Genomic DNA, 27,720 nt, shown 5'->3' with positions numbered 1-27,720 from the left:
ATACACAGTACTACACAACAACCCGCACAAACCTCACATTTTTTTGGTCCCTGGGGAAGATTTGAGGGGTGGGCTGTGTAGTCAATATGAGGGAAATAGAAGTGTGCGGAGGGGGGAAGCATGCAGAACCCTTTGGGATTTTCTAGTGCAGATTTCTTGCCATGCTAATTTCCCAGCATGGATGAGATGCATTTGGTTCTTTGGATCAAATAACTACTGCTCCTGGCCTAATAGTCTCTTGGAGAGTTAATATCAGATCACAGGTCAATTTCAATCAACACACTCTGCAGTACCACCTTAGAGGCTCTTGTTAGGCTGGCTAACCCTACCCAGTGTGCAGAGCCAACTAGAATGTTAGCCCAGTCCATACACATACACACACACATCACGCTGAAGAGGAGGAAATTATCATATAAAAATACTGATTCAAAAGCCACAACTTAACCTAGAAAGACAGTGGGGTGGTTTATACGTAAGTGTTCCTCGCGAGGGGGAGGGGAACTCTAAGGCAACGAGTGACAGCTGTCTCATGCACTTTGAGATGTGTATCTTTGCTTGTTTGAGGGACCCCAGAAAGTGTCGTTCAATGCTGAAACCAGTGCATAGTTTCCCTCTGTCCTCTCAGAGGAAGCAGTTTGTCATCTTTACTTCATGAAAAGCTGCCACAGAACACAAGACAGGAAACTGGTGCTGGAATACAGGCAGAGGAACATCAGCACTGTGGACACTAACTGGCAAGGCCGCCTCTTATGCAGGGCTTTTGGCAGAACTTGAACATTGTTGACACACTACGTCCCCAAAGTACACATAATCCCAAAGTTGTTGTTTAGTCGTTTAGTCGTGTCCGACTCTTCGTGACCCCATGGACCAGAGCACGCCAGGCACTCCTGTCTTCCACTGCCTCCCGCAGTTGGGTCAAACTCATGTTATATCCCAAAGTACAAAGCATGGAAAGCATGAGGAATTCTGGGCTAACTTACCTTTTGGATGCCAAGGATCCGTAAACTCGTACTTTCCCACACCAACCGTCCGTAGCATCTGTAGGCCATTTGTGCTGTCCTGACTGCCCGTCTGATTAGGAGGAAGCTGAGGAGCAGCCTGCCCATTGGTAGCCGGAACACTATTAGGTAGGGCAGCTGAAGGCAAAGCAGGTGGTGGTGGAGGCAGGATAGGACAAGTCATATGACCATTCCCTACTGCACTGTGGCCCGGGTGAGTCACCTGACCAACCCCGGTCATAGAAGACATTGTAATGGGCTGGCTGTTAGTGTACAGAGGCTGGCTTTGCAGGTTCACAACCATGTTACTCAGAGGCTGTGAAGGCTGCTGCTGAAGCTGGTAATGAGCTGGCATTAATGGAAGCTGGGGGGTAACGTGAGGAGGGAGTGAGGGTGTAACTCCAATGACAGGGGCTTGGACGTTCACGGCTGGGCTGAAGGTCGGAGGTTGAGTCATCCCATAAGAATGAGTGATTAGAGTTGGCTGGTTACCTGCTGCAACTGTTGTAACCCATGGAGCTGTACCTGGAAAAAGGAAAGCTAGCAATAACAACAATTTTTGGAAAACTCTCTCTCTGTGCAATGCTGCTAATATTGAGACCATCCCTCCTGCAACCCCAAAGGAGGCGTGGGGGGGGGGGGCTGGAACCACTCCAAACTGGCAAGTGCCTGGAAGGACTACGACATGGCAGGAAAGTGCAAATGTTGAAAACAGCGATCAGGTAGCAATGCAGAATGTTTACAATGTTATGCGCTTTCAGCTTTGTGTAGCTTAAGTATATGCTTCCAAGGAAATTATCCTCTTTCCCCAACGTGTTTTCATGGCTCCCTGACAAACACTTGGCGCGTATAATAACCGTGTTGCAGCCACTACAAAGAGATTGTAATTAGGCGTCTGGCATAGCTGCACATTGTATGATATGTGTCTGGAAGCTGGAAATCATTTCAGGTGGCTCCGGACATAAAAGGAGTTCTTAACATATTATGCAGTGGCGAGTTTTTTGGTGTGTGTGCGTGTGTGCGCGTGTTTGTTTGTTTGTTTTCTACCCTGGTGGAGAAGGGAAAAGAAAATGCTTTAATGAACTTGCAGGCATCTTAATACATTTATATTAACCCTGACATAGGAGTAACCTGAGGGGGGTCTTTACAACTAGAAAGAAAAGCCAGCTGTAGCATGAAAAAAGGACTCGTGATAAAGTCTTATTTAGAGAGGTAATTGGAGAAAGCATATTGAATTTGCTTTGAACAATCCCTCCACTCACCCCACCCAACAGAATTACAAATAAGGCTGAAAGAATACCTGGGTTTTCAGTCTCCCTCATCTGTTTGGATGGGGGTTCGTCTGTGTCCCAGGGGGTAGACTGATTGATGGGTGTCTGTCCCCACCTGACACTGGTTGCTAATCCTTGTGGCTGATTCTCAGTCTTTGAAATGCAAGGCGTCTGTAAGGGAACAAGACAATACATTGTGTATTTAGACTAATTATATATATAAGATGTTGTTGTTGGTTCCCCCCCCCCCCCCGGTATCACAGTACTTTTTTAAAAAAGCATTAATAAATAATTAGAAAAATGTGTGCCCCACCACCGAGACCATTCCATTGTAACTATCCAAACACCCAAAATTTCAACACCTCTTGCAATGGTTTGACCCCTTTCTGTTTTGACAGCACAAATTCTACAAACACCCTCCACATCTCCTCAAAATCATTTCTCCTGCATATTCCCCGTCTTACCTTAATGGCACATGTTAATATATCATTAATAGCTATATCCCACACCTCTTTATTTCCATTCTTCCATTTTATATTCTGCTTGGCCCTTCCACTTCCTAGCTATAATAATTTGTGCAGCTCTCATTAAATTTGTGAGCAAGTCCTTCAAAGCCTGTGAACCTTCCACCCCATCACAAATTGATAATAATGCTACCTCTGGACTTTTGGTCAGCTTTAACCCAGTGATTTCTGTTATCTCCTTAAACACCCTTTGCCAAAAAAATTGTACATATTTACACCCCCTCTAGGCTAATATAAATGGCATCTGTATAACTTTTTGTAATACAGTAGTTTTTTATATATAAAAATTCATATTGCATTTAGCCAGAGACACACAGGCAAAACAATTATAATGTTTTATTTTATGGAATGATTAATATTTATAAACAACACAACGACCATCGCTTTAAAGCAACAGTCAAAAAATCTAAACACTTGCCACAACTTGTCAGCCTACAGTTCGCTACAGAATTTTGACAATGCTGGTGTAATGTTTCTGATACTGGTCTGACACAGAAGTCCGTATGCCTCATATCTAATTATTGATTTATTGGGGAATTCATGTTTTGCCATCAGACACCATGTTTTGCCACTTAGGTTGTGTCCAACACTAGTCATGCTCAGAGTAAACTTTGAAATTAATAAACATGGCTAAAGTAGCACCATTAAATTCAATAAGTCTATTCCGAGCAGAGGTTAGTTGGATACAACCCTTAATTTCATGCTTCCCACTAAGTTACATTTTGAAGCTTGAATATATGTTCAGACAAACAAGTTCTGCTTGGTTCCATTCCAAAATATGAAAACCAAAATGAACAAAGCCCCAAGCCCATCGCATTTGGACTTCCTTGAAAAGTGGATTGCGACAAATTACTGTAAAAGAGCTCTTAGCATTTAATGTTCAACAGTCCCTAAAACCGAACCAAAAAATTAGAACCACACTATAGGAGTTGGCTGCAAAAGTGCTTATAATGGAAACATTTTAAAGCTAAAGCTGTTAAAAGAAACTGTAAAGTGTTGAAAAGAGCAAGGTTCACTAATCATGAAGCGGGGGCATAATCAGAAAGACAGCTCTGTATAAACAATCACACAAAACTAAATGTTCAACATGATAACTGCTGGGCTTTCCCGCTCTTCCCTGTGTATTTGCCAGGGGCCAAAAATAGGAGGCTTTCAGAAATGAAAAACAAACCAACCAAGTCCTTTTTGTAAAGCTACCAGTGAACTATGTGAACATGAATGCTCCTCCTAGGCCAGAAGGCAGACACTGGCCTAGTTCATGTGATATGGTATGTCTAGGTAATTTCGGCATACAAGCAATATATAAATTAATAAATAATATACAAATGATAATAATAAGCCAAACTACGGTTTGCTGGGACCACGCCAACCTACTGGCTCCCAGAGAGAAGCTCCCAATTGCTTTGCCCCCCCCCCCCCGCCTTTTAGGTCAATGCTTTGTAGCAGCTAAGCCAAGGTTAGCTTAGTGCATGGGTTGGCAAACTAAGGCCCGGGGCCCACAGACGGTCCGGGAATCAGCGTGTTTTTACATGAGTTGAAACGCTTAAATATGTTGTACATAAGTTCCTTGTATGAGGGGCTGATTTTGTCTGATGGTTCTGATTGCTTTTATGTTTTTATTTTGTCTGATTGTTTTTATGTAGGACGGTTTTATACTGTTTTATCCTTGTTTGCTGTGTATTATGGGCCTATGGCCGAAATAAAGTTTATCTTATCTTATCTTACATGAGTAGAATGTGCCCTTTTATTTAAAATGCATCTCTGGGTTATTTGTGGGACCTGCCTGGTGTTTTTACAGGAATAGATTGTGTGCTTTTATTTAAAATGCATCTCTGGGTTATTTGTAGGGCGTAGGAATTCGTTCATCCCCCCCCCCATATTATAGTCCAGCCCCCCACAAGGTCTGAGGGACAGTGGACCGGCCCCCAGCTGAAAAAGTTTGCCGACCCCACAATCATGGTGAAGTTCTCTCCTCCTTAACCCATAGCTGCCAAGTCCGGGTTAAAAAAATAAGGGATCAGCAGCGCCGGCAACGGAAGTCGCTTCTACGCATGTCCAGACATGCGTAGAAGCAACTTCCAGTGCCGGCGCTGCCGATTTCCGGTGCCCAGACATGGGCAGAGCGGCACCGGAAGAAATCAGAAGATTACATAGACTTGGCAGCTATGTAACAGTTACACACTTTCTGCACAATTTTCAAAGTGTTTTTACTTAAGGCACGATGCCTTAAAGCTGCTCCAAGCAGCTTTGCACCGTTAAAGCAATCAATCAATCAATCAATCAATCAATCAATCAAAGAGAGCAAGCCCTCAGTTGACCTCCTAAGTACAATAGTTGAACCAACCCTCAGAAAGAGTTGTAGATCTAAAGAACTAAACTGCAGGTCTGTGGCCTGTTTGCACTGGTCTGAGGACTGGTTTCGCAGCAAAATCTGGTATTCTCTGACATCCCAAATCTAATCTAATATCTGTTTACCCTAACTGGAAACAGTTCTCCATGCTCTCAGATACAGACCTTTCCTCAACACCTGCTACTTGATCCTTTAAAAACAAAACATAACAATAACAATAACCCTATGAGGTAGGTTAAGCTGAATGACTGGCCCAAGGTCGCCCAGTGAGCTTCATGGCTGATTGGGGATTTGAACTCTAGTCTCCAAGGTTCTAGATTAGCACTCCAACCACTTTAGCACACTGGTTTTTATTATGAGCTCTGCCCATGTGGCCCAGATCTTCCCAACATTATCTGAATAATGCGGGAGAAGCACAAGCTGCTGTGAATCCCACACCATCCAAGGACAGATCTTAGGACATGGTAGACCATGCTAAAAAAAATATACTAATAATCATTTCAAATAAGGACAAACTAATGGCAGTGTGGGTCCACCACAATCATTTGTGTGCACCCAATTTTAAAATGCATGTTTCAGGACTATGGAATCTTGCCCACCCTCCCACCACCACCACTATTGCAAGGCTTACTTCTAACGAGTCATTCCTCCAATTTCACATTTTCATCAGCCAGGCTCCAATTTGAAGGTGAATCTAGCTAGGAGATAAATATTTTGTGTGGTAAAAGGCAGGGTGCTGTGGAAGGAGTGTTCTGAACTCCTTTCTTTACTGAGCCAAAATAGGCAAACTGGTGTGCTTGGTCTTGGAGGACAGCATTGATATAATGAGATGTAAGTGTTGTTGAACCAGTTGAGAGCAAAATAAAAAAATTCCTTCAGTAGGTGCTACTGAAGGAATTTTTTTATTTTGCTTCGACTCAGACCAACACGGCTACCTACCTGTAACTAGAACAGTTGAGAGCAGTGGCCATAAAGCTATTATGTTAAATATACATGCAAATTGCTAAGAAAACTCAACATGGTCACATTTGACTTCAAAAAAGGAAACCACCCCAAAATGAAGGGATTGATAAAAAGGAAGTTAATAGGCAAAACCAAGGGGGTCAAATCTCTCTGAAATGCTTGGGAGTTGTTTAAAAACACAAAATTAGAACTGGCATGCATACCACAGATCAGAAAAGGTACCACCAAGGCCAAGAATATGCCAGTATAGAAGCAGAGCAAAGGAAGCTATTAGAGGCAATAAGGTTTCCTAAAAATGGAAGTTTTGTCCATGCGAGAACAGAATAGAACAGGAATTTGGCAAAAGAAATGCAAGCAGACAATAAGGAATGGTAAAATTACATAAAATTTTAGGAGCACATTGCTAAAAACATAAAGACAATCACTGCCAACAAAATCTTTAAATATATTAGTAGGAGGAGTAGTAGTATAGGTAGGGAGTGATAAAGGAGTTAAAGGTGTGCTGAAGGAAGATAAAAGGCTCAAGAAAGTGGAGTCTAGGCTTAGGCTGAGTGCACACCATACATTTAAAACACCTAGAAAAAGCAGCACCCAGGAAGCTGTAGTTCGTTAAGGATGCTGAGAGTTATAGCTCTTTTGGGGTAAGCTACAGCTCCCAGAATTCTTGGAGTGTGTGTGCTTTAAAAGTATGATATGTATAAAGCCTTAGATAGCTTTAATAGGGAATATAAGTTTTATAGAGGACAGAGATCTGCCAACAGTCCAAAACATTCATATTAATATACGTGCTGCTAATTTTCTCTTCCTTTATTATGCTGCTGCTCTAATAAACTGTTTTGTTATGAAAAAACTATTCCATTGCGCATTTATTACTATCATAATTTGATTTTTATAACCATTTTCATTCCATCAGTAAAAGAAGTTACACACAGCTATTTAAAATATTTAAAAATAATTACAAATGAACCATATACTAAAAAGAAGATTAAAATACATGTCCACATTTTACATGTCTGGATAGGCTTGCCTAAACAAACATTTATTTGTTTTTGCAAGCACCAAAAAGAAAAGGGAAAAAGAAAAAGTAGTGAAGGTGCGTGCCTGGAATCAACAGGCAGGGAGTTCCAAAGTCGACCTGTGCTGCCACACTAAAATATTGATTTCTCAGAAGTGCAGGTGTTTTATGTGGAACCAGTAACTGTGCTAGTTTTCTCAGATCAAAGCAATTGAGTTGGGAATACATGGGGGAAGGCAATCTCTCAAGTAAACTGATCCCAAGCTGTTAAGAGATTTGTAGTCCAGCATGAGTGGGATCAGGCCAGTGGCCCATCTAGCTCTAGAAACATGGCTTTAGGGATTATTATTTTTTTAAAATACAGGAGGATAGCCATGTTGGTCTGCCATAGCCAAAATAAAAAAATTATTGAAAAAGATTATTTAAAAAAAACTCTTCCAAAAAATTCCTTTAAAAGAATCAAATCCTTAAACTTTTTTTTCCTTAAAAAAATTCCTTAAAAGAATCCTTCCAAAAATTGTCCAGTAGCACCTTAGAGACCAACTAAGTTTGTTATGGGTATGAGCTTTGGTGTGCATGCACACTTCTTCAGATACTTGATATCAGATATCTGAAGAAATGTGCATGCAAAAAAATTTAAGGATAACACACACACACACACACACCTCGTAAAGTGGCCCCATCTGATATTTGCAGGATTCCTTCCACCAGCCCAGACTTGCTCTTCTGAAAGAGAACTTACCCCCACCAAAAGCAGGGATCCCCAAACGTGGCGCCAAGGGGGAAGGGAAGAAAGCCCACAAAAAATCCAAAGCATTGGAAGCAGAGCGGAAGCAGCTAGCACCATAGAGAAAAGGTAAAGAGTGATCCCCGTGTGCACACTTCCTCCTGGCTCTGCTCGCAAAGCAAGCCTTTGTACCGGGAACAGACGTGTCCATAGAGATAGGAAAAAGTAAAGAGTGATACTCGCGTGCGCACTTCCTGGCTCTGTTTGCAAAGCAAGCCTTTGTACCGGGAACAGACGTGTCCATAGAGATAGGAAAAAGTAAAGAGTGATACTCGCGCGCGCACTTCCTGGCTCTGTTTGCAAAGCAAGTCTTTGTACCGGGAACAGACGTGTCCATAGAGATAGGAAAAAGTAAAGAGTGATACTCACGCGCGCACTTCCTGGCTCTGTTTGCAAATTCCGGGGAAATGACGGGATTTTTACCCATACGGGATGACAGCGGGAAACGGCTTTAAAATCGGGGTTTTCCCGGAGAAAACGGGAGACTTGGCAGCTATGCCTTAACCATAAGCTTGTTTGTTGCTAGCTACATATCATAGTTAAGGAAAACCATGAAAGTGATGTCCGGGGGGGGGGGGGGTCGCCCTGGATCTTCAGCAACATAACCCCTAAAACCTCAATAACTTGGGTTTTCTCTATATAAAAAAAAAAGCTCAAATGATATGTCTGTGTCCGGATTTTCTCTTCTTGAAATATGGCAACCCTAGTTCAACCATGATCTTGGGTTTGGATGACACACTAAGCACCAAACTGAGACTGGGAAGGAGCAAAGAGCCTGGGAGCCAGCATGTTTGTGCTAAGCCATGGTTTGATGGAATGTTATGTGTGAATGAGACCATTAGAAGTGTCCTTTGGCTGGCTGCAGAATCAGTGTGCAAACTCCTCTGTGCTGGAACAGTAGAAGAGCCTGCACCTGCTTGCCCTCATTCTTTCTTTCTTTTTTTGAACATACTTTTAATTAATTTTACAAAATACAAAAAGACAAAAAAAAAAACGGTACATACATAAACACCTTTTCCACCTCCTTCCTACCCACCCACATGGGTCCTCCCCTGCCACAGGAGTATCCCATGTATGTGAACAGTCAGAGATGGTCCATTTTATGCTTGGATTTCTGTCCTCCTCCCCCTCCCCTGACCCCAAAGCCCCCCCCTGCCACCAGGAAGCTCCAGCAAACCAGGGCAGTACGCAGGAGGCCATCCATCCAACCATCTATTATCATACCAAAAAAAGAGAAAAATAGAAATAGGAAAAAAGGGAAAAAAGAAAGGGCAAAAACAAAAACAACAACAAAAAAACAATACAAAACAGAAAAATTTTTCTTGCATTCATAGTTGTAAAACCATATTTTGTGGGCTTCCCCTCCCCCCCCTTCCCCGGTTTTCATCCCTTTTTTATCATCTGCAACAGTTTCTTACTTTATAAAAATACACCTTTGTATCTTATACCACTTATAAATCAATTGTTAACATTTTCATCTAATATTCAAGTCACTGAAAAATCAAACTCCCATTTTCTCTTCCCGTGCCTAATTTTTTCTCCCTCTATAAGCCTCCATATTTTCACATTTTCCAAAATCCATTCACTTTTAAAACTATAACTATTCTCAATTTAACCTTACATCCCCGATTCCCGGCTCCACCCCCCCAATCCAGCAAATTCCAAAATCAGCAGACCAGTTATAAACCTGTTAATCCATCCTTATAATCACAACATCACTTTCCCTTCACCCCACCCCCTGTTTACAGTCTTTTGCCATCCAGGCCACCATACAGGACCCCTGGATTTCTTCTCTTCTCTGCATATTTTTTCCTTCTTCCCTGTGGGCGTTCTGGAGTTCCAATAATACCAATCGTGCCCCCCTCAAAAGCAGGGCACTCCATCCAACTTTTTGTAGAGTAAAGTAATCATTTTTTTCGTGGTGTGCTTCATTTTGTGTTGAATCATCACAGTCCTCATCTTCATCTTTTCCTTCCAAATCACAGTCATCATCATTGTCATTCTCACATTCATCTTTTTCAGTGTCAAAAGCTTCATCTCCTAAAAAATCATATTCCGCCATCACCATCTGAAATTTTTGCTGTAACTCTTGCCGTCGTGTCTCCTCTTGACATAGCTCTATTCTTGTTTCCCACATTAAGGTCAAAACAGACCGCTGGAACTCAGGGGAACACTTTTTTGTTGACATAATTCAATCCTGCCAAGGTCAAAACTTGTCACGTGGGGTGGAATATGATCACAGTTTATTTTCTCGACTCCATTTTAACAAGCTGGCTGCATTCTTCAGGTCTTATTAACAATAAAGTTCGAACTCACATTTCACAAGCACTTAAACCAAAAAAGAAATTCCACAAAGTCCAGAAATACAAAGTAAAATAAAAATTGACTTATAAATCCTAATCAACTCACTGGGTTGTCTGGGCTGCCGGCTCCCGAGGAAAAGAAAGGTTTTTCTTAGCCTTTACCTCTTGCTGCAGGGCAGTCATAAACCACAGTCTCTCTCCCCTTTTCACCCTGCATCAAAGGGGAGATTCTCTTTGATGCCTTTGAGGGATCCTTTTGAATTACAAATCTTCTGTTTACGGCTTCGGGTTTCTATTTACTGTCTCTTTTGTTGCCGTGGGGGGGGGTGGTGGCTTCCTCTTTTCTCCCCTCTCTCCCAGATCCAAATTGTTTTATAATCCAAATTGTGAGGTTACTTACAATCTTTTCCAATCGTTTTATTTTCGGAAGAATCCAGCGCTCTCCGCCTTCGGCTTGAAGCTTCTCCCTGCTAGAATAACGTTGCCGCTCAAAATGGCCCCCGCGACTTCTACCCTCCTCGCTCCGGAGCTCTTATTAGAGCTAACCGAAGAGTTGGGGAGTCCGGATTTGGGCTGTGCCGAGCAATTTGCCCCCGGGACGCCCTTCCCGAGGTTCTAAGGGGCGCAGCGTCGCTCTCGCTGCCCTCCCCACTCCTAGCAGGGACGGGCCGTCTCGGAGACGAGACGAAACCCCGCCGATCGGCGCTGGCGCTGAACCCGGAAAGCCTCTGCCCTCATTCTTTCTTACCCTGCCTCTTCCTTTCCCTTTCTCAAAATATACACCTTTAACCAGGGGTTGGAAAAGTTTTTGTGGCTTGGGCCAGTTCACGGTCCCGCAGACGCTGCAGTAGGCAGGAGTGCACGCATGCACAAACCCTATTTCCGCCGCTCCTTCCGGCGCGGAGGAGGCGTGCGCAACTTCTCATTGGCTGCAGGAGTTTCCTGCAGCCAATGGGAAGCTGGCCAGCGTTGCGGAAGGAGGTCACCACTCTGTTCCACGCCAGTTTAGTGCGGTGCATGGGAGCCAACTGAGCAGGTGGCAGGGGTCTATGGGCCGGTTAAACGACCCCCATGGGCCGCTTGTGGCCCATGGGCCTTAGGTTGCCGATCCCTATCTTTAACCGTGAGAACATCACATTTAGCAACTCATGGTTTTATACAAAACTGATACAGCTCAAAGTCTCCAACAATCTGAATTTGGCTTCAGTTTACTAGTGTGTGGTTTCTGATCTGGTTAGGGGCTCATTCCTGCAGAGATGATATTCTCTGGAGTAGCAAATAGGAAATAAGGACATTCTATGCATGAACCAAAGTTTACTCTTATTTCAGGCATGCATCTGCAGAGAATACATCACAAATTCTGGGTCTTAATGGCTCAGTAAACTTTATTACACATATCTAGCCTATTAGGACCCTAAGCTAGTATGTGTTCAAACAGAAAGAAGCTACAGATTAAGTCAAAACAAAGCCATAATAACCAATAATGGAGTTCAGTACCAGGCGCTACAACTTGGCGAAAGAACAACCTTTGTAATGTTCCAGTTTATCCTATTTTAAAGCTTAAAGAAAACAACACCCTGGTTTATTTTTGCTACTAAACAAAATGCTAATTTGGAATTGTTACTCATCTCTTGTCTTGATTATATAAATGCTTGCTTTGTATTAATTATTGAACATTATAAAAAAGGAACATTATGTGCACATTGGAACACATGAGCACCCTTTTTAGATCCAATTATGTTATGTCCATTGACCACTGTAAAAATATGGGCTTCATAAAACACTCGGCAAACATCACAGAAAGTAATTGCATTATGCTGTACTTAGCTTTCATGTTTTAGATGCTTGCTTGAATTAAACGAGGAAAACATGAAAGAGGTAAATTGCTAGAAACACACACTCAGGTGTGCATTTCAAAGGGGGTGGAATGGAAAGGTGAAATGTCTACTTGCTTGAAAATACAACCTCTCAAGCTTGTGCGCGCGTGTGCATGTGTTATTAAACAAAAACACACATCTCAGAAAGGAATAGGAAATTTCAATTAGGGTTGCCAGACTCAATAGAGGACAGGACTTCTGTGCCTTTAATTGCCCTGCTCTCTTTTGAGTCTGGAAACCTTAAAGAGAAACCAGCAGACCCTTTGTTTAATTTCCAAGCAAAGGGTCTGCTGGTTTCTCTTTAAGGTTTCCAGACTCAAAAGAGAGCAGGGCAATTAAAGGCACAGAAGTCCTGTCCTATGTTGAGTCTGGCAACCCTAATTTTAATACAGCGGTACAAAAATACAGTCCTCTACTGACATCATGTTATGGAGGTCTCGTAGCATCTTATAATGCAGAGGTGGCCTTGGGATGCTGTTGGGTCTCCAAATCCCATCAGCACCAGCCACTGCGATAAATGGTTGTGATAAAGGGAATGGTGGTTTAGCAACATATGGAAAACTAGAGATTAGTCACCCCTGTTGTAATGGGAAAGCAAACTGATCTATTTAAAGCAGTGAGAAAATATGGCTAAACTTGAAACTACAACTTCTTTTTGCAACTGGCACCTCTTTATTTTCTCTGATGGAAAATGGCCAACAGAATGCTACCGAACCCAATCACTGTAAAGCTGTCTTATCTTACTGAACATAGGTAGCTTAATACCTGTGACTGACATGTTGACACTGTATATTTGGGAGTGATTTGTTCTCATGTGTCTATTGTTATTTGCCTTTCTCCTTAGCAATCTTATGTTTTTGTATCTCATGTTATATTATACACATATTTCTGTATTGTTGAACATGCTAAAATATCATCATTATCATCATCATCATCATCATCATCATCACAAGTGGGACCTGGAACTTATGTCCTAGGAAGGATAAGTGTCAAAGGGGGGGACGGGGACACACATGGCTAGACCCACTTATTTTCAAAGCCATTCAAGATTGAGAAAAAGACGTCTATCTTTCCCTTGTGACATATATCAATTAATATGAGATAAGCTGAGACTGTAAGAGGCTGGGTTTACAAAAAGCTAATGGAAGCTTATTTTAAGATGGGGTGATTCCTAAAGCTAATAAAGAGTGAGTAGAATCAGGCACTCATATAGAATCATTAGTCATAACAGGAAGATAGAATTTCTACCCGACATGTCTTTGGGGAAGCCTGACTAGTTCCCTCCCGTTGTTGCCCAGGTTACAGACACAGCAATACACATACCAAGCAAGACAAACTAGGTTTGCCGACTCCCAAAATGGAGCTCAGTTTGGGCACTTAAAAAATGCAGTCGCTATGTCAAGCAGGTGAGAATAATTACTTCTTGGTGTTGGAATAGCAACCAAGCTGACAAGTTATGCCCCTGTTAATATTTGTTTATTCAAAGTATTTTTATATTGTCAAGAATACTATACAATACCAAGATAGAATCACAGAATTGTAGAGTTGGAAGAGATGGTCATCTATTCCAAAGCACCCATGACAGATGACTGAATATGCAATCTTTGCCTTACATTATTTTTATTTTTTTAACACATCTACCAATTTAACACATCTACCAATTCACATTTTAGAACATTTTAATATGGCATGCAATAAAACAATTCAACAGGAACAACAGCTAAATATACAATAAAAACAACATATTATAGTTACTGTAGCTTGAGGAAATAGGTGGGCCCCCCCCCAGATGTCCCCCAAAGAGGTATCTGAAGAAGTGTGCATGCACATGAAAGCTTATACCAAGAACAAACTTAGTTGGTCTCTAAGGTGCTACTGGACATTTAAAAAAAAAAATTTATATATCTTTCGACTGCATCAGACCAACATGGCTACCTACCTGAACCCCAAAGAGATATTAGCAATTAGGTATTAGTTGCAATTCCAGATGCCATATGACAGGGTCCATCGGGGTTGGGCTCTTGGAGAGGAGTAACAATGGCAAAACAATGTCTTGGAATCAAATTGGCCACAACTTCTGTTTGCTGGGTGATAATTCCTTCAGGGTCGATCCAGGATGTAGGATCGTGATATGGCATGCTTTATTATCTTGGCAATCCCTCCAGGACACCATTTTGGGGAGTTCTATGGCTTGTTAGCCCCTGTCTGTGCATCAGACAGAACCCTTCCCCTTGGACCCCTATAATGGTGTACCCTGATACTTTGACTGAGGAAACAGGGGTGGGGTCCTGGCCCACCCTGTCTGCAAGACTAAGGATCCAACCCAATGCCTTTTTTCTGCCATCCAAGACTTGAACCATGCAAGCGCAAGCACAGGCAGCTTAAATAGAAAGGAGCCGGACCTGTTTGAAGCCAGGCAGGATAAGGCTTCACTCAAGTCCACCTCAAATGACTCACCTACAATGGCCCGCAATTGGGCCGTTTAAATCAAAAGTTGTCCTGTGATCGGTCCAATCTGATTTGAATTTTGTGGGCTTTCCCAGCATCCCATGCACCCGACGGAAGAGCCACAAGATCAAAGGGATTCCCTCCCCTGACATTGCCTGTGGTCATGCAACCACCGCTGCTCGTTGATCCGGGAAGCAGGCTTTCTTGCCAGTAAGCACTCTGGATCCAGAGTGGGTCCCCCTCCCCAAGAAATGGACATACTACCACCTTCTAATAGGTGGTAGGTACCACTTAAGCCTGCAATGACACACCCACCCAGCCTTTTTTCATTACCTCGAATCAGCCATGATGTGCCATGTGGTTGGCTGGACAGCTACAAGCACACTGTCCACATCCTCAGGCCACAAGAGCTGGAATTGGTCCCATAAAGCCCAATCAGATGGTGCATTGGAAGCCTCCTCTGCCCTGCTAATATGAAACAATACTCCCTGGGATGCAGCAGGGGGGTAAGGGAAGCCGAGAAAAGGATGGTTCCTGTGATATCCTCTTTCTGAGGCAGTCAAGTCAATTTATAAATCTCAAAGTCGAACTCATCCCCTGAACAAGCCCCCGGCAGTAAAAACAACAACAACAACAACAACAACAACAACCTATTCCCCCTTCTTCATCACACGAAATTATATCTGTCCATTTATGACCCCATCTGCTAACTTACGTCCAGCAGACACTTTATATTTTGTTCTCCTTAAGATATGGCATATACTTCCAGTAGGGAATATACTGGGTGTTGGGATTATAAGAAGCAATTTGGTGAAATTAAAAATAGCCTTTGCATACAAGTCTAATTTTTCTCGAGACCCTAGAGAACATTTTTAATTTACCCGAGCTTAGTATCTGCAATGTAGCACGCAGCCAGCCAGAATAAAAACAGGAGCAAATAAAAATACTTCAAATGCACTATTATATACTGTTACGTGTTTATATGTACATATCAATGTACTAATAACATATAACAGTAACCACAGCAAATTTTTGAATAACTAATTGTCCACTAATTCCCACATTCAAGCATGATAGGGTTTGTTTTTTTAACCACAGACCGCCTTCTGTACATGAATTTCTTGCTCAGATTTAACCAAACTGTGCCTGTTGCTCTAAAATTAAGAAAACATTTTAAATTGCTTTCATAAATTACTGAAAAAACACGCACTCTAAGAAGTAGAACTCTTGATGTATTACACACAGAGATGGTACTGAAACGATAGATGTGGCAGCTTAAACTGAGCTTCTCGGGAAGGGAGAGAGAAAAAATGTTGCTACCTGAGAGACAGAGAGAGACACACAGAAAGAGATAATGGCTTGCCTCTAGAGAGATGCTCAAAATGTGCACAAGAAACAGGAAGATGTAATGAGTGGAGTTGCAGCCTGGAGGTAGAAGACATCTGGCAGGTGCTTCAGAACTACAATATGCTCCCTGACACTTTTTTTTTTAAATCTTGGACTGAGCAAAATATCTGTTGTAGAACTGAAGCCACTATTGAGGAAAGATGGGGGAAGAAACAGGATGAAACCCAATTACATCTGCCTCAGAATGCATACTAACCCTGAGGCTTCTGCAGAAGCAAAGCAGCTCTTGGTGGCTCTTAAAGACTAATGCATACCTCTCTTGTTTATATATTGCATCTAAATACCTGGACTAAGATCCTTAAAATAAGAATGCCGACTTTCACCACACAATGGAAACATGACAGTGTGTGAGTGAGTGTGCATATATGTGTGCATATATGTGATAAGAGTCAAAAAGGGGAACACGCTATATCTATATATCAGGGATTTCATAGAATCATAGAATTGCAGAGTTGGGAGGGACCACAAAGGTCATCTAGTCCAACCAACTGCAATACAGGAATCTTTTGCCCAAGGTGAGGCTTGAACCCACAACCCTGAGATTAAGAATCTCATGCTCTGCCACTCTGGTAATTTGTACTTCCACTGTCTTTTAGACTACCTTTAACATTGCTTTGTTTTGTAGTATGAAAAAGGAACTACAAAAAAAGCTATTCTTTTCACAATTAAGGCTGCAATCCTAACCGCCCTTAACTGGGAGTAAGTCTCACTGAATTGTGGAATCATCTACAACACACATGCCTGCTCCTTGCATATAGTGGTACCTCGGGTTACAGATGCTTCAGGTTACAGACTCCGCTAACCCAGAAATAGTACCTCGGGTTAAGAACTTTGCTTCAGGATGAGAACAGAAATCATGCTCTGGCGGCGCAGCGGCAGCAGGAGGCCCCATTGGCTAAAGTGGTGCTTCAGTTTAAGAACAGTTTCACATTAAGAACGGACCTTCGGAACGAATTAAGTTCTTAACCCGAGGTACCACTGTATTTGAAATTGGTGGGGAGCAACAGTATCTCACAGCAGAGAGCAGAAAGCAACAATGGTAAATGAGGTGCCCCAGATATATTATGGCTACTGGGGAGATGCAGCAGGAAACAAAACAGAGTGGAGACCAGCTGAGGGACACCAAAGAGGTGAAATAGCTATGATGTTCACAGTCATCAACAACATCTTGCCCCCAGATTCAGGTTCTGTACGTGAGGGTTGTGAGTACGTGAGGGAAAGTGGCCAATTGGACAACTTTACAAATTTACTTATTTAAGAATATTTTCTAGACTTGTTTAGGAATAAACATGTGGATACTGATGAGGCAGTATACAATGGTCTGTTTTGTATGACACAGTATGCCAAAATCTCAGGGAGGACATTTCAGCTGTTTAGCTCCTCCATGGTCATTTCTGCTCCCACACCCCACTGAGTTAAACCAGGGTGTGGCTCAGCATGTTCTCCAAACATAGGCTTGTGGTTAAGTTCTCTTCTCATTAACAACTAGCTGTAGAAGAGGGCACATAAGTTTAGCAGATACCATTTGACAAAGCAGCTGAACGACAGTATCTAGCATATCGAAGGCTCATGAACTACTCGATGCATGCAGCAGTTGTGAGGCTTTTAGATTACATTTTTCATATTTAGTTCTATGTCGTCGTTGTAATTTACTTACATTTTTTAAACTGCTGCATGTCCAACATTCTCATTGGAATATGTGAGACATTTCAAACTGGAAGGGAATGCATTCCTAAATCAACTATAATCAGCTGTCCATATGAAACTTGATGAAAATTATACTTGCCTAAAATAACAGCACGCTCTGCGTGTGTGAAAAGCTGATACATCTCCATTCTCTACCTCAGGTAAAACCTGCATGCTCTTAAAGACCAGCTGTTTGGAAATTTAGTCTACGGTGTCATTAACCATTGTCAAGAAGACAAGTCTCCATGATATTTCAATAGTGTTACCCTGGAGATAACGCTGAATTTTATAATTCTGTAATGAAATTACATCTAGTTTGCGGGGGAGGATCCCCTTTTCTGGTCAATGAGAAAACAGTATCAGATGCGAGCAATAACACCCTACAACACAATGTTTTAATTAATATTAAACATGTAAATAGGCAAATGAATATATAACTAAGAGATCAACCTTATCAAGCATGTAACCTTCTTGTAAATTAGGAACAGAGAACTTGTGGCTCTCCAGGCATTGTCTGACTACAGTTTCCACTACCCCAAACCATAGGTCATGTCTGACTAGAGCTGATGGGAATTGAGGGGATTACAAAATTTGAAGGGTCACAGGTTAATCAACTTTGCTGTGCATCCTCTCAGGAGAAAAAACAACAACACAGTGGTACCTCGGTTTTCGAACATCTCCGTTGACGAATGTTTTGGTTTATGGATGCCGTAAACCCGGAAGTAAATGCTTCTGTTTTTGAACACGTCTCAGAAGTTGAACATGACACGTGGCTTCTGTATTGAGTTTTCCATATTGAGTTTTGGGTTTTCAAACGTTTCGGAACTCGAATGGTCTTCCGGAACAGATTACGTTTGAAAACCAAGATACCACTGTATAAGCAATGTCCAAAAGGGTTTCTAAAGTTGCTGATTAAGTGTGTTAAATTTGGGCTTCTTTATCCACTCATTTGGATTTCTTTTGTACAGCTTTCATTGGATGATTATTATTACTATTTTTACTATTTTACTATTGTTATTACTACTTAAATTTGTTAGTCGCTTTATCTTGCCCAGGACCACCCAAAGTGTTGTATTCTATGTTAAGCATCTGGAGTAATTACCACTGTCTGGTTCCCATATGTACAATCACTAAAGCGAATTTATTTCACTCATGAAATAGAATTCCTATTTCACTCATAAAACATTGAAATAATGAAGGAAAAATCCACCCTTTTCAACTCTTGACTGTGAATGGTGTGTGTGTGCTAAGTGATGCTGGATATATAACCCCAAAATGATGGATGGAGTAAAAATTATCTGAGAACTCCTTCAGACAGTCTTTTAATTGTGCATTCATTATCTGTGCTCATGGTGCTATCAGGACACTTACACACTATCCTGATTTCAATACTGTTTCAGGATAGACTTAACTGAAAACTGTAGTATGGGAGGTTTGGGTGGATGCAGGGATAATGACTCTGGATCAATTGATAGATGAGGAAGATCAATTCTATACATTTGCTGTGTTAAAAAGATAAATGCCACTTAGGAGGTGGCCCAATGGAAATATCTGCAGTTGGAACATTTGTTAATAACCCTGTTTTGACCAACAGCTTTCAAAGCGTCTAAGACACCAGAGATAATAGAACAATTGGTTTAAACCCTTTGAGACTAAAAAAAACCTGGTATCAATAAATCAATTTGATATGCAGACTCTAAAAACAAATGGAATCAAGAATTGGAGGTTCTTATACTACCTAGACAGCGAAAGAGTGTTTTAGCTTCTGTAACAAAGGTGTCAATGGATTTTAAATTACATCTTATGCTAGAAAAACTAATATTTAGTATTTATTGGACACTTGTAGAATTTATTGTTACATTTTTATAGAATGGGACCATCTACAACAACATACTGTTGAAGATGTGAAAATGCTTCTTTGAAACAAATGTTTATGCAATGTTCTATACTTAGGAAGTTTTGGGAGAAAGTACTAAATTGTATAAATATTATTTTGGGGGGAAAGCTAGTACTTTATTGCCAGAGGATAGTATTAGTTTAAATTATCTACCTACTATATGTAATTTGACAACTGGTCAACATAAATTGATTCTCCGCGCCCTCACTACAGCTAAAAGACTTCTACTGATCCACTGGAAAGATAAATCTATACCCACCTTTAATCAATGGATAGAAGATATGACAACTCTTGCAACATACAAACCAACAGCTTATAGACATAGATTGCATATGGACAAATACAATGACATTTTGAATGTATTCATTTAAAATATAGTGAGTTATCAGTAAATGTATATGTATAATAATAATAATTTTACTTAGATACCTTTGTATTAGACAACTATGTAAGGAATTATAGTGCTATTTTTCATATTTTTATTAGGGCACTTTTTGTTTCCTTTTATATTTTATCATTTTATTTTGTTCAATTTAAATATTTTCATACATATATATATATATATATATATATATATATAGACTTAATTGCTTTGTCCCAAAAACTTTTACTGCCTGAAATTCTCAAATTCTTTTATACCATAAATGTTCTGGGTGGCTGCTGCTCTGTCCCACTTTTGCTGCTCAATAGTGCAAGAATGCCCCTCCACTTACTAGAGAAAGAGATTTTTGTTTCTAAGCTATCAGTTTGAGAAAGGAGTAATGCTCAGGTGTTTGTTCCCAGCTGCACAACTAATGAGTGAAGGGTTTTACAGCGCAAATCCACCCAATGGCAGGTACGAGATAACTTGCGTCCAGTTTTGCCCGGAAGACAAACCTTCATTTTCAGTTGAAGCTCAGTCTGTAATTTTCATTGACAATAGAAATAATCTGTGATATCTTACAAGGCAAAGTAGTCCTCTCTCTGCAACAATGAGTGCATAAAAGAGCACAATCTCCATTTTTTTTTTAAAAAAAGCACATTAAGAACTGCTTCCATTTCAGATGTCTGGCCCAGGTCTTTCACATGACAGACTAAAAGCAGCAAAATTGCTGAGGAGCAAATAATCTTATATGGTCATACTATTACTGAGTGCAAAGGTCCAAGGAATAGCTTTCAGTCTTGGTGATTCAGTTTCATGATTTTGTTATTTCATCTACTGAATAACCATTTCCAGATGTGGTGCCATATATCTTGCATCTTATAAAGGTTTTCAATAGGATAGTGGAGATACCTGCACGCTATAAATCAGCATCTCACTTGTTAATTTGAGATGTTAATTAGGAAGGATGAATGTTCCATAAACATGTCTGATTATTGAAACAAGCAAAACAATTTAGGTTATTTAGGTTATTATGTGAATTTTGAGGTTGTGAATAATTTGGTTTATAACCATTTTTCTTATGTGTAAGTATCACGTGCTTCCACATATCAATTTACTTCACCAATTTGAGCTATAAACCATGTGAATCCTCTTATGAATAAGCACACTGCTCTTTGTTAACATCATAACATTTTGTTATTTTCCCTCTCTAGACTTTCCTCCATTCTCATCAGTATTACTTTCCCTCCATTCTTTCATCTGTTTCATTTTTCATTCCTCCCCAACCCCCTTAAACTCCTCTCCTTAATATGACATTTTCTAGGTGGAAACAGGAAGTTAATCAGATATAGTTTAAGCCACCCTACCTACAAAGCATGAATGGGCTTAGAATTAGAAAAAAATGTATTTACTGATTCATAGTTGAGATACATTTCGCATGAATTATTCCAAGAACAGTAAGTATGTCAAGGACATGACATACAATGTCAAAAATACAAATTCATCAAGATACTCTGATTATATGTAAGATTCAAAAGAAAATATCTATATTATATAAGTGCTTATGAGCCCCAGTTATTGGTAGGAACACAATATAGGAACACAAGCAGCTAACTTTTTTTGGGGGGGGGAAGTATTATTCAAAGAAAGAATTTTAAGAATATATAGTGATACAAGGCTTTCAGAGCAGGGGGTGGGGGTCTGTCTGCATGATATCCATGAATCCCTTCCAGGCCACTGATTCAGTATCTGTGAGGTTTAGAATCTAGTAGAAGCTGCTACTAAACCAATCAGACCAGTTTCTGTTACGCTAATGGCCATAGCGTTTAGCTGAGCACCATATTTTTGCATGACTGAAAGAGTGGGGCATGTTGCCATAGCAACAACTAAGTGTCCGCCATTCACCTGGCTGGATGCTACATCATCCTAGGAAAGAGGAAAATAGGCCAGGGGAGGCTACTGTTGTGACTGAATTCAGGTAGAGAGTTTTGACTTTTCTCCATGGGCTGAATCCCAAAGCTATGGGTTGGGTTGGGTTGGGTTGGGGGCTTGCCTGGAAACCTAACTGGGAAGCAAGATATGTTGGAGTACTAATGCTCTGACCCCTTCCTTCCTGTGCTCAGGTTGCATATATGTGTAAATATAAACATATATTGTAAAGACACCACAGTCTCCATAGACCTTCATTCCAAGTATATTCACCTGGTATATACACCTGGAATCCCAGGAATCTCTTGCTGCTTGGAGACTGGGGTGTACACAACATTATTATATTTGGTCCTGTTAAACCAAGAGTGTAGGAATTAAACTACATTATTACATGCAAGATGGAGCACTGCACCTGACGAGGCAATTTAACTGCTCTTTCACAAGCTAGGCAGAACTGAACTAGCTCCCCAAACCACAAACCTTTATTCAGCAAGAAATGTCCCTGATGAAGTAGCACTCCATGACCTCAGAGTTGTGAAGCAAAGTTCTCGCAAAGCCTAGAACTGCTGAAAAGTTTGTTCCCATGTTTTTATTTTTAAGCAAACAGTGTCAAAATGGAATCAAAAACACCAACAGAGGCAGGTGGGTTGTTTTTTGTGTGTGCATATATTAATATATATTTGTCCTTGGGGTTTACACAAATGAACAAGAATGGCTTCCATCTTCAACGGTAACTAAATTGGTTTAAAAGGATGCATGCTTTGATGACAACCTGTCTAAGACTTCAAAAAGAAAAAACTGTGTGAGCAAAGTTTCTAGTTTCCTAACTAACAAAATCAGCTGGCTCCAACAACACAGAGGTGACAGACCTGTAATTTTCCAACGACAGACAATCTAGGGCTTGCCGATCAGGTCGGCAGTTCGAATCCCTGCGATGGGGTGAGCTCGGTCCCTGCTTCTGCTCCTGCCAACCTAGCAGTTCGAAAGCACGTCAAAATGCAAGTAGATAAATAGGTACCGCTCCGGCGGGAAGGTAAACAGTGTTTCCGTGCGCTGCTCTGGTTCGCCAGAAGCGGCTTAGTCATGCTGGCCACATGACCCGGAAGCTGTACGCCAGCTCCCTCGGCCAATAAAGCAAGATGAGTGCCGCAACCCCAGAGTCGTCTGCGACTGGACCTAACGGTCAGGGGTCCTTTTACCTTTACCTTTAAGAATTTGATACTATAAGGTAAGGTATTTGCTGCTATGCATTCTTAAGTTTGTTAGGAGATGTTTCCGATCCGTAAATTGCTTCACTGTGTGTCTGACTGGTAATGCTACTAATTTAATAACAGAAATTGGCTGCTAGGAGATGGAAATACCCCAAATGCAAGGCAACAGTACAGCAGTAATCAGCCACAATCAACTAAATATACAGGTTGAGGGATAGCTGAGCAGACAAATGCACTGCCCCCATTAGATTTCCAGAGAGAAGCAGACACCTCCCCACCCCAAAAAAAGGTATTTCCCAGAGCCTGCTGTTTCCTTGTCTCTCCAGCTGTGTCTGACTCAAAACTGTAGTCTCTACCCACAAGTACTTGTATTGCTTTTCCTCACATACCTTGCTTGCCCCCTTCCTCTGAGCTTAAAGGAGGTGGGGACAAAACAAGAAATGTGATTGACAATTTCCCCACCAACTATTAAGGAAAATTTGTAGACACTCTGTTGCAATGAACCCTCCCCCCTCTCTGACTACCCTCAACACATGTGGCGCTGTGGTTGGAATGTTGGACTAGGACTTGGGGTCTTGGGTTCATTGGAGACTTGGGTTCAAATTTTGCCAGGCATGATGCAGACTCCCTCCTGTCACCATCTCTCAGTCTCCTTTTACAGGGTTGTTTTGTGTATGCTGCCTTGAGCTCACTGGAGGAAGAGCAGCAGACTATGGTGGCAATGATTCTTATGGTATGGGGCAGCTATAAACATTCAGTTATTAATTAATAAATATGCTGGATTTGATATGTTTCCATTCAAATGCTTTATGTGAATTGAGTCTAAAGCCAATCACACACGCCATAGCATCACGTGGTGTAACCTTTCTGGGAATATACTGTCTCAGACCATAGGTGCATCTCGTAGACAGCTTATTTAAATGCTCCTATTGCAGAGAAGGCATGGATCAATGCCTTGTCGTGGCGAAGGGGCTTGAATAACTCAGAGAAGCTATGAGCTATGCCATGCAGGGCCACCCAAGATGGACAGGTCATAGTGGAGAGTTTTGACTAAACGTGATCCACCTGGAGAAGGAACTGGCAAGCCACTCCAGTATCCCTGCCAAGAAAACTCCATGGACAAAGACAACAGGCATATAAAAGTTATGACGCTGGAAGATGAGCCCCTCAGGTCGGAAGGCGTCCAACATGCTACTGAGGAAGAGCGGAGGACAAGTACAAGTAGATTCAGAGCTGATGAAGCGGCTGGGCCAAAGCCGAAAGGACGCTCAGTTGCGGATATGCCTGGAAGCGAAAGGAAAGTCCGATGCTGTAAAGAAAAATATTGCATAGGAACCTGGAATGTAAGAACCATGAGTGGAGGTAAGCTGGATGTGGTCAAAAATGAGATGACAAGAATAAATATCGACATCCTGGGCATCAGTGAACTAAAATGGAAGGGAATGGGCGAATTCAGTTCGGGTGACTATCATATCTACTACTGTGGGCAAGAATCCCGTAGTAGAAATGGAGTGGCCCTCATAGTCAACAAAAGAGTGGCAAAAGCTGTAATGGGATGCAATCTCAAAAATGACAGAATGATCTCGATACGAATCCAAGGCAGACCTTTTAACATCACAGTAATCCAAGTTTATGCACCAACTACCGGAGCTGAAGAAAGTGAAATTGACCAATTCTATGAAGACCTACAACACCTTCTAGAAATGACACCGAAGAAGGATGTTCTTCTCATTACAGGGGACTGGAATGCTAAAGTAGGGAATCAAGAGATAAAAGGAACAACTGGCAAGTTTGGCCTGGGAGTTCAAAATGAAGCAGGGCAAAGGCTAATAGAGTTCTGTCAAGAGAACAAGCTGGTCATCACAAACACTCTCTTCCAACAACACAAGAGACGACTCTACACATGGATATCACCAAATGGGTAGCATCGAAATCAGATTGATTATATTCTCTGCAGCCAAAGATGGAGAAGCTCTATACAGTCAGCAAAAACAAGACCTGGAGCTGACTGTAACTCAGATCATCAGCTTCTTATAGCAAAATTCCAGCTTAAACTGAAGAAAGTAGGAAAAACCACTGGGCCAGTAAGATACAATCTGAATCAAATCCCTTATGAATACACAGTGGAAGTGAGGAACAGGTTTAAGGATTTAGATTTGGTGGACAGAGTGCCTGAAGAACTATGGATGGAGGCTCGTAACATTATACAGGAGGCAGCAACGAAAACCATCCCAAGGAAAAGGAAATGCAAGAAAGCAAAATGGCTGTCCAACGAGGCCTTACAAATAGCGGAGGAGAGGAGGCAAGCAAAATGCAAGGGAGATAGGGAAAGATACAGGAAACTGAATGCAGATTTCCAAAAAACAGCAAGGAGAGACAAGAGGGTCTTCTTAAATGAGCAATGCAAAGAAATAGAGGAAAACAATAGAATGGGGAAAACCAGAGATCTGTTCAAGAAAATTGGAGACATGAAAGGAACATTTCGTACAAAGATTACCATAATCAAGGACAAAAGTGGTAAGGACCTAACAGAAGCAGAAGACATCAAGAAGAGGTGGCAAGAATACACAGAGGAATTATACCAAAAAGATATGGAGGTCTCGTACACCCCAGATAGTGTGGTTGCTGACCTTGAGCCAGACATCTTGGAGAGTGAAGTCAAATGGGCCTTAGAAAGCACTGCTAATAACAAGGCCAGTGGAAGTGATGATATTCCAGCTGAACTATTTAAAATTTTAAAAGATGATGCTGTTAAGGTGCTACACCCAATATGCCAGCAAGTTTGGAAAACTCAGCAATGGCCAGAGGATTGGAGAAGATCAGTCTACATCCCAATTCCAAAGAAGGGCAGTGCCAAAGAATGCTCCAACTACCGCACAATTGCGCTCATTTCACACGCTAGCAAGGTTATGCTTAAAATTCTACAAGGCAGGCTTAAGCAGTATGTGGACCGAGAACTCCCAGAAGTGCAAGCTGGATTTCGAAAAGGCAGAGGAACCAGAGACCAAATAGCAAACATGCGCTGGATTATGGAGAAAGCTAGAGAGTTCCAGAAAAACGTCTACTTCTGCTTCATTGACTATGCAAAAGCCTTTGACTGTGTCGACCACAGCAAACTATGGCAAGTTCTTAAAGAAATGGGAGTGCCTGATCACCTCATCTGTCTCCTGAGAAATCTCTATGTGGGACAAGAAGCTACAGTCAGAACTGGATATGGAACAACTGAGTGGTTCAAAATTGGGAAAGGAGTACGACAAGGTTGTATATTGTCTCCCTGCTTATTTAACTTATATGCAGAATTCATCATGCGAAAGGCTGGACTAGATGAATCCCAAGCCGGAATTAAGATTGCCGGAAGAAATATCAACAACCTCAGATATGCAGATGACACAACCTTGATGGCAGAAAGCGAGGAGGAATTAAAGAACCTTTTAATGAGGGTGAAAGAGGAGAGCGCAAAATATGGTCTGAAGCTCAACATCAAAAAAAACCAAGATCATGGCCACTGGTCCCATCACCTCCTGGCAAATAGAAGGGGAAGAAATGGAGGCAGTGAGAGATTTCACCTTCTTGGGCTCCTTGATCACTGCAGATGGTGACAGCAGTCACGAAATTAAAAGACGCCTGCTTCTTGGGAGAAAAGCAATGACAAACCTAGACAGCATCTTAAAAAGCAGAGACATCACCTTGCCGACAAAGGTCCGTATAGTTAAAGCTATGGTTTTCCCAGTAGTGATGTATGGAAGTGAGAGCTGGACCATAAAGAAGGCTGATCGCCGAAGAATTGATGCTTTTGAATTATGGTGCTGGAGGAGACTCTTGAGAGTCCCGTGGACTGCAAGAAGATCAAACCTATCCATTCTTCAGGAAATCAGCCCTGAGTGCTCCCTGGAAGGACAGATCGTGAAGCTGAGGCTCCAATACTTTGGCCACCTCATGAGAAGAGAAGAATCCTTGGAAAAGACCCTGATGTTGGGAAAGATGGAGGGCACTAGGAGAAGGGGACGACAGAGGACGAGATGGTTGGACAGTGTTCTCGAAGCTACAAACATGAGTTTGACCAAACTGCGGGAGGCAGTGCAAGACAGGAGTGCCTGGCGTGCTATGGTCCATGGGGTCACGAAGAGTCGGACACGACTAAACGACTAAACAACAACAACAAAATTGCAGAGAAGATAAATCTCTTAAGGAGGCAGGTTATAAAGGGGGTATTGTTTTTGTTTGTTACTATGCTATGCATTTTGTGTTTTTATATTGCAAACCACCCTGTGATCCTCGGATGATAGGGCGTTATAAAAAATTAATTGATTAATAAGTACTTTTTCCTATTATACTAATGTATTTACGTGCAGGGAATTGTTTTCATGTGGAATAACTGATAAGCAATTTCCTCAGGGATCCATTTCACATTGCGCTTTATGTATGCATCACAACTTCAGTTTATGTTCAGAAATCATGAAAGCCCTTATCATTCTCTTGATTTCCATAGTTCATTCTGTTGAGCACCTTTGCTTATGTTCCCAATATAGCACCAACCCATGCGTAAGAGAGGGGTATCAGCAGACATGGGGGAGCTGCAAATTGGGCAAGCACCGTCCTACTAAGTTTCAGGTTCCTAGTTAAAATGAATGATCTTTTAGGAGAAGGGCCATAGCATAGTAGAACATCTGCTTCACATGATAAAGCAGATGTT

At 41.5% G+C, this 27,720-nt stretch overlaps 1 protein-coding gene across 5 annotated transcripts in view; it reads right to left on the bottom strand.

Annotated features, from left to right (window-relative positions):
- Positions 1-27,720, bottom strand: part of KLHL29 (kelch like family member 29) — a 415,582-nt gene that overhangs the window by 173,545 nt on the left and 214,317 nt on the right. For all 5 annotated transcript variants that reach the window (XM_060272443.2, XM_088665646.1, XM_088665648.1 and 2 more), the window contains 2 exons: positions 2,299-2,440; positions 981-1,523 (listed from right to left, as the gene is read on the bottom strand). In XM_060272443.2, the coding sequence (XP_060128426.1) occupies positions 981-1,523; positions 2,299-2,440 (685 nt within the window). The remainder of the gene's footprint in view (positions 1-980; positions 1,524-2,298; positions 2,441-27,720) is intronic.

Source organism: Zootoca vivipara, chromosome 3, assembly GCF_965207765.1.
Source record: "Zootoca vivipara chromosome 3, rZooViv2.hap1.1, whole genome shotgun sequence".
NCBI lineage: Eukaryota > Metazoa > Chordata > Lepidosauria > Squamata > Lacertidae > Zootoca > Zootoca vivipara.
The sequence above is the reverse complement of the archived record's forward strand: the minus strand, read 5'-3'. Positions and strand labels throughout refer to the sequence as shown.